Here is a 12710-nt window from a genome sequence, read left to right as displayed (position 1 = left end):
CAGTCTGTCTGCTCCAAGAAGTTAGAGGCTCAGAAACCTTATAGAGCAGTGGTTCTCAACGTGTGGGTGCGACCCCCTTGGGAATCAAACGACCCTTTTTTAGGGGTCGCCCGATTCATAACAGTAGCGAAATGACCAGTGATGAAGCAGCAACGAAAATAATGTTATGGCTGGGGGGTCACGACCACATGAGGAACTGTCTGAAAGGGCCGCGGCATGAGGAAGGTTGAGAAGCCCTGCTTTACACCTGAGAAGCCGTGAGACCTTAAACAAAGCACTTCACCTCTTTGAGGCTCTGTGTCCTCATCTGTAAATCCACAGCGCAAATGCTAGCTTCTTTATAGGTTGCTACATTGCAAGTGAAAAAGAAGGGGCCTTCCTCGTGGGGATGGATTAGATACCATGGCTATAACCGTGGGCTCAACCAAGGGAACAATCAGGAGGATGGCCCCGGCTGCAATGTTGTGCCGAGGGGTCAGACCCTACCCCGGGCCACCAAACCACCCCATAGGAGCCCTAGTGGCGTGGCGGGTCACCCTTCGGGCTGCCTAGCTCAGGGACTACAGTTTGAAAGGACCAGCCGCTCTGCAGAGAAGGATGGGGATGGCTATGTTCGGGTCAAGCTCCAGTCAGGAAGGGGTGGTACACCTAGGTGGGCGTGACACCTGGATTGGCCCATATAAACCCGGTAAATTTGATTCAGCCAATGGGGTTGACGATTATCGTCGACCACGCCTCCCATCGGGCCCCTGAAAAACCAGAGGGTTTGCTCTGGTGCACTTTCCCAGCGGCTACACAACCCAATGCCTGTGTCCGAACCGCCAACCCGGCGGCGGAATCTGGCTTGTGTTCCATTTACTGTGGAACCTGAAACTGCTTCTAACTTTCATAAAACTCACTTGGATCACAAACCAGGCTTTGGCTTGAATTCTTTCTTGTGAGAAGCCAAGGACCCAGAGAGAGAAAGAGAGAGAGAGATCTAACAGTTACGCTGATAAAGAGTCACAAAGAGCTGTTTTACCCTGTCCTAAAAGATCCGACTTGATGAAAGTACATTGCAAGTGTCTGCGGCTTGGTTTTCTTGTGACTGGTGTCGTCAATGCCCTCCCAGTGCACTTGATGTCTCCATCCTGGAAGGCTCGCTGTGCTGTGCTCCCAGGACCCCATGCTGCCCCGCGGGGTCTTCCCTCCAGGAGCTGACATGCCTGCTCCTGCCCTCGGTCAACACTCCAGCCCTTGCCTCTAGGGGAAGAGGGATCTACGGGTTCAGCCCCTCTCTCACAAACATTCTCCCCCCAGGACCTCCTCAGCCAGGACCTTCTGTGGCCCATAAGGGGCTGCTAGTGTGAGGGGAGTGGAGACAGGCGGCTGCCACCACGTGTCCAGATAAACACTGGGCAGGTGTCCAGGGGTGACTCGGGTGACGGCTCTTTCAGACAGGGACAGGGACCGCAAGCAAAGACCTGGGCTCCAGAAGGAAGGGCGGGTCACCAGTTCTGGGAGGACCAGAGGCCGGTATTGAGTTCCAGGAAGCTTGCCCTTGGTGGGTCAATGGAGCTGGAGGGGCCTGCAGGGCCTGCCTGGCTGGAGGAGGGTGTGCAGTGAGAGGCCTCGCCCTTATGGCCTCCATGTCCTGAAAGCAGATGACCTCACGAGGCCCCTCGAGCTGGCATCCCAAATCCCCAATAGTGCTTTCCCATCACTGTGAGAAGTAACTCCACTTACCGAAGGGCCCGTAACTCCGTGATCCTTCCACCAGCTTCCTGCCACGCAGGTTCACTGCAGAGGGGACTTTGGCGAGGCTCCCCAGACCAACATGTCCTATGCTGAGTCCCGGGCCTGGGGCTGGGAGCACAGCAGGCACCAAAAGCCAATCTCTGCACAGCTGTGCCTCTGTGAGCCTCTGGGCAACCCTGAGCCTGAATAGCTCACCGTTGCCGCCATACTAGCCAGGGCCCTGAAAAACACCTGGTACATGGCGCTGCCCAACATGACAACCATTTCTTCATGGTGTCTTGGCTCTCAGGCCAGGCCCTGGAGTTTGGGGACACTGATTCAGAAAATGGCACTGGATAGACCACTTCATCTCTCGTTTCTTGGAGATGGTGTTCCGCCGTTTTCAGCTATTAAGCTAGACTGATTTACTCACTTAACATCCTGGTTTTTAAGATGAGAAGAATTCAGACCCACAAATTACAGGGTAAGAAATATTTGAAAAAGAATTAGGTATGAAGAGAGTTCCAGGAGAAGTTGTGTAGGGGTGCGGTGGCTGGTTGACTGCACATTGAGCTGGCAATGGTAAGGTCAGTGGTTCAAACCCACCAGTCACTGTGCAGCCTTGAAAAGCTGTCAAGGCTTGGAAAGCCAAGTGGCAGTTCTTCTCCGTCGCTGTGAGCTAGAGTCAATTAGCTAGCAGCAGGGTTTTCTTGGTGTGGGAGGTGGAGCAGTAGATACGGAGCCCACACATTGGAGACTGCAAAGCCAGAACACAGCGTGGGAAGAGTGGAAATTTTTTCCCCACTCTTGAAAAGGCGCATATGTGGAAGGCGTGGGGGGTAATTTAGAGGGTCAAAATGTAAGGCCTCATGGCAATTCTCATAAGCGTTTTGAAGACCTACATTTTTCTCCTTCAAATGATGCAGTGAACACTTCAGGACACATTTTAATATGTTGAAGTCAATGGATAATTCTTGTTAAATGATTCAGAGGCGAGACTGACTCCAAGCTTCTTCCTAAGAAAAGCTCTAACTTTTAAGAGCTTCTGTGCACAGGTGGAAAAGTCAGGCCATCTGATAACAAGACTGGAGCCGTTTAATTTTACCAAAGGAGTTTGAACTCGACAGACAGACCCATTTTTGGGGTCAGAACATTTGCATCTCTATTTGACCCTGGAGGACAGCGCGGAACTTCTGAGGTGGGTTTCTGAGGTTGTAACACTTTGGGGGAGCAGAAAGCCTCATCTTTCGCTGCCCAGCGACTGGTCATCCCAAGCAACTCGCCTTGTGGTGAGCAGTTGAGCACACAGCCCATTGTGCCATCTCGACTCCTCATTTATTGTCTGGCCCCTTTTTAAAAATAACGGACTGAAACTGCTGTTCAGTTGCTAACAGAGGTGACGTGATACTTGCGGGTAAATTCCAAGTTCGTGTTGTTTACACCGTTAGCATATACCTTTGGATCATAGGACATCGTGTGAAGTATATTGTGGTGGTGGTGCTTAGTTGCCATTGAGTCAGTCCTGGCCCAAAGTGACCTTACGCACAACAGGACAAAACACTTATAGGTCCTGCGCCATCCTCAAAATTGGTCCCGTGCCTGAGCCATTGTTGCAGCCACCGTGTCCACCCATCTCATGGTGGGTCCTCCTCTCCTTTGCTGCCCCTCCCTGACTGGTCTCTCAAGACAACATGCCATAATATGTAAGATGAAGTCACGCCATCCTTGCCTCTAAGGAGCACTCTGGCCAGCCTTCTTCCAAGACAGATTGATTTGTCCTTTTAGTGGTCCATGATACTTTCAATATTCTCCTCCAGCACCACAATTCAAATGTAACAATGCTTCTTTGGTCTTTTTTATCCAATGTCCAACTTTCACACGTACGGGACGCAATTGAAAATACCATGCTTGGGCCAGGCACAGCTTGGCCTTCCAAGTCACATCCTTGCTTTTCAATACTAGAAAGAGGTCTTGTGCAGCAGATTCACCCAATGCCACTCCGCTTTTGAACTTTGACTGCTGCTTCCATGAGCATTGATTGTGAAGCAAGACGAAATCCTTGACAACTATCACTTGACCTAAATACTTAGTACAACACCCGCTACTTTAAGCAGAGCCGGCGTGCGCGTCCTCTACCTCGGGCTCACTCCCGCCCCCTTAGGAGATCCTGACTGTTATGGACAGAGTCAAGATTGGCACATGGCATATCCTCTGTGTCTCAAAAACTAGAGCCGATCGGGGCAACGTGCCATTTGTGGGCTCAGCAGGTCAGACTTACCCAGGAGCAAGCCTAATACTTGACAAACCAGCATGTGTGGGGGCCAGTGTTCATGTTCCCAAGGGCAGGGGAGACAGGAACCTCTGCTGTTTCCTTTTGACAGGAAACAGAATTCAGACAGGTTAGGTCCGTGGCTGGGTGGTCCGTGAAGGAGCAAAGACTTAAACTCAAGTCTGTATCTGTTCTCTCTACCCTGCCTGCTTGGTCCTCCATGATCCGGTTCTTCAGAACAGCCGCTCACCTGCCTGAGACTGGGAGGTCAAGTCCTGGCAGGCAGAAGAGGTGCCTAAGGTCCCTTAGCCGGGCTGGGGGAGGGATGAGATTTGTCCTCAGCACCTCCCCACCTTTCATATCAGCTCTCCTGCCAGCCGGGCATCCAACAACACTCCCTGCAGCTGGAGACTCCAGTCTCCTAGCGAATCAATCAGACCCTGTCCTGCCCTGTGGGATGAGAGCCAACGTCTGTGCCAGCCATCAAGGGATACTGGGGCCCTCAAAATCTTACCAAGGGCTTGAGGTGTGAACCCAGAGCTGGACCAAGAGGAATGCCCAGAGTGAACCGCCCAGGGGCCACACACAGTGCCCCCTTACCCCCACGTCACCACCACCAAGCACCCACTGGCCACACACCCATGGCCTGAGACTGGAGCAGAGTGGCTCCAAAGCCCTGTAGTCCTTGGGGAGTAGCGGTGCCTACCCTCCCCTTCAGGATTTGGCTTGGAGTGTGCAGGCCCGCCCCAGGGCACCCAGAGCTGCCGTGGGGGGCGGTGGGCCCAGCCGGCTCAGCTGGGGGCACCTTGGTGACGCTGCAGGTGTGGCCAGTTGATCCCCTGTGGAGACAGTAAAGATTAAGAGGATCATAACTTTGTCCCAAGCTGCTCCCTGCAGACGGGCCTGGGGCAGGCTTCCGAGTTCAGAAAGAGAGAGGACCGCAGACAGACGGAGAGGAGAGAAATCGAGAGAGGGGCAGGGGAGGCGGGAGCCACCAAGGCAGAGGGTGGTGGCTTCGGCCAGGGAGAAGGGCAAGTGGAGGCAGGAGAGGAGACACCCAGTGAAGGCAGCGGAGGCTCCCGCCAACTAGGAGGAAGTCAGAGGCTGCCTGGGACAGTCCCAGGCCGTCGCGGCAGCTCCCCCCGAGCTCCTGTATGGCTACCTGCGCGCCCGCAGGGCTCGCTGCCTCCAGGAAGGAGCCCCCGGGCCGCTGGGGCCTGGGGGAGGATCTGACAGGTGCGGCTCTTTTGGGAGGGACAGTCCAGGCCCTTGGAGAGCCGGTCCGGTCTGAGGTTTGCAGAAAGGTGCCTGATCACCCCCAAGGGCTTTGGGGGAAAGGGGGGCACCAGCTGGCAAGCCTAGATGCCCGGCGTGGCCAGAGCCAAGGCAGATGGCTGGGCTGACACCAAGAGGGTAAACAGCCACAGGGCGTGTCAACTGAGAGACCCCTAGGGATGTTGTCCCCAGAGGGTGACCACCGGTGCGGACACTCGCCTGCAGGCAGCGTGGGGGGGAAGCGGGCCAGGGAGTGGCGCTGAACAGTGGCCCTGGGTGGAGGAGGGCAGAGGCAGCAGCTGGGTGACACGGGAGGACGGGCGGCTGGGGCGGGGCTGCGTGGACCCTGGCAGCCCAGGCGGGCCCTGCCTCCGCAGGCGCGAGCTCGGCGCTCCAGTGCCGCGTGTGCGGGGACAGCAGCAGCGGCAAGCACTATGGCATCTACGCCTGCAACGGCTGCAGCGGCTTCTTCAAGCGCAGCGTCCGCCGGAGGCTCATCTACAGGTGGGCGCGGGGCGGCCGCCGGCCCTGGGAGCTGCCCAGGGGCCCCTGCGACGGGTGGAAGCCGGGGGAGAGGGGGGTATCTCCGACCCGTGGTCCAGCGCTGGGCGGGGCTCCCCGTCTTCTGCAGATGCCAGGTGGGTGCGGGGATGTGCCCGGTGGACAAGGCCCACCGGAACCAGTGCCAGGCCTGCCGGCTGAAAAAGTGCTTGCAGGCGGGCATGAACCAGGACGGTGAGTCCACGCGTCGGAGGTGGGAGGTGGGGGGCAGGGGCAGCGGACCATGCGGCCCCACCCTGGGGACCCCCCGCATGGCCGGCTGCGCTGACCCACTTGCCCCCGCAGCCGTCCAGAATGAGCGCCAGCCCCGGAGCACTGCCCAGGTCCGCTTGGAGTCCGACGCCGAGTCCCGGCCGACGGCCCCGGCACTCCGGCCACCCCTGGTGGGGCCCAGCCCACGGGGCCCCACCCCTGTGTCGGCAGCCGGAGCCCTGGGTCCCGGGGCCCCCACACTGCCGGGCCCCCACCACTTCATGGCCAGCCTCATCACCGCGGAAACGTGCGCCAAGCTGGAGCCCAAGGACGGTGAGCGGGAGGTGCCGGGAGTTGGGGCTGCACCTTGACCCCTAAGCCATGGGGCCTCCCCTCCCCCATCATGCTGTCCCCACTCAGATGCCCCCACCACGCCCCTCCACAAACCACGTACCCCCTGCTGCCTCCGCAAAGCGGACAGTGCTGACACCACCCCTCCCTACTGGCAGCCAACGAGCACATTGATGTCACCAGCAAGGAGCCTGCGCTTCCCTTGTCCCCGTACTGGTCACCTCCCTGCAGCATCCACGAGACATCAGCCCGCCTGCTCTTCATGGCCGTCAAGTGGGCCAAGAACCTGCCTGTGTTCTCCAACCTGCCCTTCCGAGACCAGGTGCACGAAGTCCCTGTGAAGGTGGAGATGGACGCTGCTGGGGCCGGGCATGGCCCTGTCGGCAGTGATGGTCAGGGAGATGGCAGTAGGGGGATATACACACCCATCTGGGTAGCAGTGACCATCAGGGTGCGCAGGCAACAGGATTTGAAGACAGCGCCTTGAGTCCTCTTCCTACACAAACGCTCGTCTGCAGGATTCTGACACCCTGGACTGCACCCTGCCTGACTCAGGGCTCCCTTAGCACCCGGCTCCAGGCTTGAGTTTCCACTCATCCTCTCCATCTCTCCTGGAGAGCAGAGCCTGGGCCCTTCCCCAGGGGTGGTCTCCTGGATGCCCAAGCTAGGATGCTCTGGGGAAATGGTCCAGTTGCCATTAAGCCCTCAGATGGCGTCAGAGTAGAATTGCAACCCACATCGCTTTCATTTATTACTATTATTATTATTGGAAGTTGATTGCCAGGGCTTTCTTCCGAGCTACCTCTGGGTGACCTTGACCCTCTAACCTTCCGTGCTTTCCAGTTAGTAGCCAAGTGTGAAACCCATTTGCACCACTCTGTTGTTTGCTGCTGTGTCAGCAACTCGTAGATGCCCTACAGGCTACAGAGGAAAGTGACCCCACAGGGCTGTCTTGGCTGCAGGCTTTGTGGGAGCAGCTAGCCAGGCCTTTCTTCCAAGGCAATACTCTAAGCCTTCCTAAACATTCCAGGTGCGGCTCTGGGCGGAATCCAGAGTGCCTCAGAGCTGGACAGCCCCCACTGCCATCAAGTCGATTCTAACCCATATTGATCCTTTAGGAGAGAGTAGTAACAGCTCCTTAGGGTTTCCAAGGCTCTAAATCTTTACAGGAACAGCCTTGTCATTCTCCTGCAGAGCATCGGTGGTTCTGAATCACCAACGTTGCGGTTGGCTGCCAGGTTGGCTGCGATTCTCTGGGCCAGGGCTGATTGGAGGTCCGGGGCAGGGGCTGTTTTTAGTCAGAGATCAAGAAACTGTCCTGGGTGGCCAGGACTCAAACATCGGTTCCCGGGGGCCCCAGAAGGTGCCAGAGGCTCTGGGCTGAGCCGGGGGAGCTCACCTCTCTGAGGTTGACCCTTCTGCGCACAGGTGATCCTGCTGGAGGAGGCGTGGAGCGAGCTCTTCCTCCTTGGGGCTATACAGTGGTCCCTGCCTCTGGACAGCTGCCCCCTGCTGGTCCCGCCTGAGGCCCCTGCCGCCGGCAGCTCTCCGGGCCAGCTCAAGCTGGCCAGCCTGGAGACGCACAGCCTGCAGGAAACCATCTCACGGTTCCGGGCGCTGGCGGTGGACCCCACAGAATTTGCCTGCATGAAGGCTCTGGTCCTCTTCAAGCCAGGTAGCAGAGTCTCCATCTGAGCCTTCTGGGAAATGGCTGGGGAGGAAGAATGGGACACTGATGTGTTTCCTCTGCCTCCCACCTCACCCCACAGAGACCCACTCGTGTGCAGGCATCTTCTCTGAGGGCCAGGAAAGGAGAAGGGCAGGCTTGGGCTGACTGGGGTTGGGGCAGGGCAGGCTGGGAGAGACTGGGAGAAGCCCTCACTGACGCTACTTCTTTCTAGAAACGCGGGGCCTGAAGGACCCTGAACACGTGGAGGCCTTGCAGGACCAGTCCCAAGTGATGCTGAGCCAGCATAGCAAAGCCCACCACCCCAGCCAGCCTGTGAGGTGACTCTGCACCCCTCCATCCCCCTGCCCACTTCTCTACCCTCTACCGACGGGTCTCTGTCCAGGCAGTGCAGTGCAGGGGCCAGGCACTGTGCCAGGCCCTGGGAGTGGGAACCACAATGTCAAAACAGAGAGATGCTGCCCAGCCACCACCAGGGGCATGACCGGCCCCGGCCAGGTGTTGAAGGCGGCATGACTTTGCATGAGACAGAAACCGGTTAGGGGTGAGGGGGAGAAGATTAAGAGGCACTGTGTGGGAGCAAGCTTGGACTGGGAAGGAAGGTGGGCTTCAACAGAAGAGAAGACGTCATTTGCAGAGGCCGAGAGAGGAGCGAGGCAAGTATGAGGTGCTCAGTTGATTCCTGCCGTGAGCCGATGCCATACCTGACATGGTCGGCAGAGGGGAGCCCCTGCAGGTGTTAGAGCAGTGTGGTGGCGTGCAGCGGTGAGTAGAAACAGCATCACCGGGGAGGGATGAGGAGCCGGGGACTCCCGGGAATCCAGAGTCCGGAGAGAAGGTGACGGGTGTCAGAAAACCTAGGAGCTGGGATGGGCAGACTTCTGGCATGAGGTTGGAAACCAGGAAAGAAAAGCTATTTGGGAGAAACAAATGTTTGTTTTTTTTAATCACTCAAAAACTGCCATCAAGTCAACTCCAACTCATAGCAACCCTGTAGGACCGGGTAGAGCTGCCCCTGTGGGTTTCCAAGATAGTAACTCTTTACGGGAGTAGAAAGCCTCATCTTTCTCCCAGGGAGCGGCTGGAGGATTTGAAATGCTGACCTCGCAGTTAGCAGCTCAACTCAGGCATTGCGTACCGTGACCCTGCTCCGGCTGGGATTGTGAGAGTGTGGCAGAGGACAGGAAGGGCTGGGCGAGAGACGCCAGTCTTCTGGGATGGCCTGGTTCGGCCCAGCACCTGCAGATCCAGTGGAGACTTGGCAAAGCTTGGCCAACTGGCCATGAGGCCTCTGCGAGGGGCTGTGCTTTGTGAGGGAGTGGGTTCCCACGGGCATCCACCCATCACATCTCGTCTATAAATGCTCCACCAGCGGAAGGAGCTGTTTCCAAGAGGCTTCCGTGGCCCAGGACTAGGCTGCGCAGCACCCTAGACTTGTCTGCTGCTTATGTGCCTGGGGGAGACCAATGCTCAGCTGAGGCCGGAGCACCTCCTGCGCGAGTGCTCCTCACAGCAGGGGGATGCCAACTACAGTGGCACTGTCAGCGGGGTGACCCCAGGAAGGCCTATGCGTACTTCATAGAGAGACAGAGATGACATGGATAATAGATACACCTATCATTCTATTAACTAACCATGCTGTAACGGCCACAGGGATAAGGCAGGCAGGGACACCACTGACCGCCCTCCCTCGCTCCGCCCCAGGTTTGGGAAGCTGCTCCTGCTCCTCCCGTCCTTGAGGTTCATCACCTCCGAGCGCATCGAGCTCCTCTTTTTCCGCAGAACCATAGGGAACACGCCCATGGAGAAGCTCCTGTGCGACATGTTCAAGAACTAACCTGTGGAGTTCCGACGGAGGGGACTTTTGTCCCACCCTCGGCCCGCCGGACACTTGCGATTCCACTTGTGGGGGAACCCAGCAGAAATGTCCACCCACAGAATGTCTGGCAACTTTATTTACATTAGCTCCCAAACTGTACCCCAACCACAGACTGAGGGAAGGCTAATAAACTCTCGTGATAGCAGCACGTTGTTTGTTGGCTGTTGGACGCAGCAGAATTGATTCCAACTCTGAGAGACAGAACACAACTGCCCCCACGGGGTGTCCTTGGCTGTGGGCCACCAGGGCTTCCTCCTGCCCAGCTACTGGGTGGGGTTTGAACCAGAGACCTTGTGGCTAGCAGCCAGGCACTTAGCTGGTTTCACAAGGACTCTTTTGTGCTATGTATCATAAAACCAAACCCACTGCCTTGGAGTTGATGCTGGCACAGCGAGCCTGTGATGGGTTCCAAGCCTGTAAATCTTTCTGGGAGCAGCCAGCCTCGCTTTTCTCCTGAAGAATGGCTGGTGGGTTTCAACTGCTAACTCTGAGGCCAGTAGTCCAGCGCTTACCCAACAGCACCATCAGGAAAGCAAATGCACCCCACCCCACGCCCCCACCCCTGCCCTGCCTGTCCCTCTCCATCTCTGAGCCCAGAGAAGTGCAGAGCTCTGGAGGAAGGAACCAGCTGTGTGAGCTCCCTCATGGTCTTCAACCCAAGCCAGAGCCCAGGTGTAATAAGTCCAAGCCAAGGGGAACATTCCCCCTCAGGGTCCCACAGAATCACTCCGAATTATATCACTTGTTAAATTTTTGCTTCCCTGATTCTCCCTGTTCCCTCTGCAAACAATCGTGGCTGCAACTGGGGTAGGGGGAAACGGGGGGGGGGGGGGGGGCTTCAAAGCAGAGATGGTGGTGTCAAGAAGGGGCGGCACACCCATGTTCACTGCAGCATTCTTCACCAGGGCAAGAAGCTGGAAACTACCTAAGTGCCCATCAGGGGATGAATGGATGAATACAATGGGATGTTTGTGACCTGTGGCAGTTAGACTGTCAAGTCAACTTGACCCTGGGTAGGGGTGGAGTCTGTCAGGCCTTCCTGGGAGTGTGGCCCTTTTGTAAGGGAGAAACTGGGAACTTCCACCTCTCTGCCCCTTCATCTTCCTGCTTGCTGAGCCACAGTGCCTACCTCCAGGGGTGGCTCTGTGTGGGCCACAGGACCCTGAGAGCTGTCAGGACCCTGCCCTATTTCCCCTGCGCTTTGTGCCCACTGGCCTGTGATCTTCCAACATCCTAATTCACCTCTTGGCATTATAGACCTGCAGCTACGTTGAGTCTGCAACTTGAGTTGAATATACATATCAATTAATGTCACTAGTTTTGTTTCTCTTGACAACCTAGCCTAACATGGATAAATCTGGAGGACATTATGCTGAAATCGATGCATCACTGCTATGAAAAGTTCAGCAAAGGCATATGCAAGCACGAAGAGATATTCTTTGAGGGGAAGAGGAGAGGGGAAGTCGCTAACTAGAGGGTAGACGGGGATTAGCTTGGGTTCATATTGAGAAAAGCAGTCCAGAATAAGGGGAGGTCAGCACACAGCGGCCAAATGTGCTACACTCCAAAACTAAACCCCAGAACAAGACACTGGGGAGAGGCTGGGAGTTGAAGGCAGTAAAGCTTAATGCTAGTACGCAGGCAATCCTGCCAGGGCAGTAATGATGACCATCTACGAGTAGATGGGTAGCCAAGTTAAACAGGGGTGGGAAGGCAAATGGGACTACACTATGAAAAGCATCACACTATGAAAAAGTCCATTTCTGCATAGGTATTTTTATCCACGAATATGGTCGGGCACATGAGGGCAAAGTTGTGAAAACTTCTCAGCCATAAAAACACCCAGAATTCAGCAGAGGGAAGTGGAGTCAGGACCACGTGAGTCCTCCGGCCCTTTTTTCCCCCTTCTATTTATAAATTCATCATTCCATTCATCATTTAGCTGTTCAATCATTTAGCTGATGCCACTGCAGAGTAAAGGTCCGGCAACCTGTTCCTGTAAGGGTTAACCCAAATCAGAACAAACCCATCGCCATCAAGTTGATCCCGACTCAGTGACCTTTTAGGACAAAGTAGAACTTCCCCATACAATGTCCAAGGGGGCAATCTTCATGGAAGACTGAACAAGATCAATGCGTTTGAATTATGATGTTGGTGGAAAATGCTGAAAGTTCCGTGGACTGCCAAAAGACAAACAAATCTGTCTTGGAAGAAGCACAGCCAGAATGCTCCTTAGATGGAGCGACTTCATCTCATGTGCTTTGGACATGTTGTCAGGAGAGACCAGTCCCTGGGGAAGGACACCGTGCTTGGTAGAGGGCCATCAAAGAGGGGGAGATGGATTGACGCAGTGGCTGCATCCATGGCTCAGACATGGAGCCATTGTGGGGATGGCACAGGGCCGGAAGTGTTTAGTTTTGTTGTAAACAGGGTGGGTCACTGTGGGCCAGAACTGATTTGACAGTGCCTAACACCTGCAGCCAGGATCTTCATGGAAGCAGACGGCCACACCCCTCTCCCAGAGCCGGTGTTTGAACTGCGGACCTTTCAGCTAGCTGCTGAGCTCTTAACCACTGTGCCACCAGGGCTCCTGCTGAAAAGATGAAGCCCAGAAACCCCTAGGACTCGTTCTACCCACGGGGCTGCCCGAGTCAGAATTCCTACACCTGTGATAGGCTGTTTGTGTCCACGTTTTTTGGTATAGAATTCCCATACCATACATGCCAATGGGGTAACCACGCCCAGGAATTGTAGTTATCACAATCATTTTACAGGGTGGT

General features: G+C 55.9%; 1 protein-coding gene across 1 annotated transcript; it reads left to right on the top strand.

Annotated features, from left to right (window-relative positions):
• Positions 1 to 216: 216 nt before the first annotated feature.
• On the top strand, positions 217 to 9888 carry NR2E3 (nuclear receptor subfamily 2 group E member 3). Its single transcript, XM_075535564.1, has 9 exons — positions 217 to 257; positions 5076 to 5221; positions 5638 to 5764; positions 5892 to 5995; positions 6107 to 6346; positions 6523 to 6686; positions 7793 to 8039; positions 8266 to 8371; positions 9756 to 9888. Exons 1-9 carry the CDS (start codon positions 217 to 219, stop codon positions 9886 to 9888), a joined length of 1308 nt encoding a protein of 435 aa, XP_075391679.1.
• Positions 9889 to 12710: the final 2822 nt, after the last annotated feature.

The sequence above is a fragment of the Tenrec ecaudatus genome, chromosome 17 (assembly GCF_050624435.1).
Source record: "Tenrec ecaudatus isolate mTenEca1 chromosome 17, mTenEca1.hap1, whole genome shotgun sequence".
In the NCBI taxonomy this organism is placed as follows: domain Eukaryota; kingdom Metazoa; phylum Chordata; class Mammalia; order Afrosoricida; family Tenrecidae; genus Tenrec; species Tenrec ecaudatus.
Note: the sequence above shows the minus strand (reverse complement) of the source record. Positions and strands in the feature narration are given on the sequence as shown.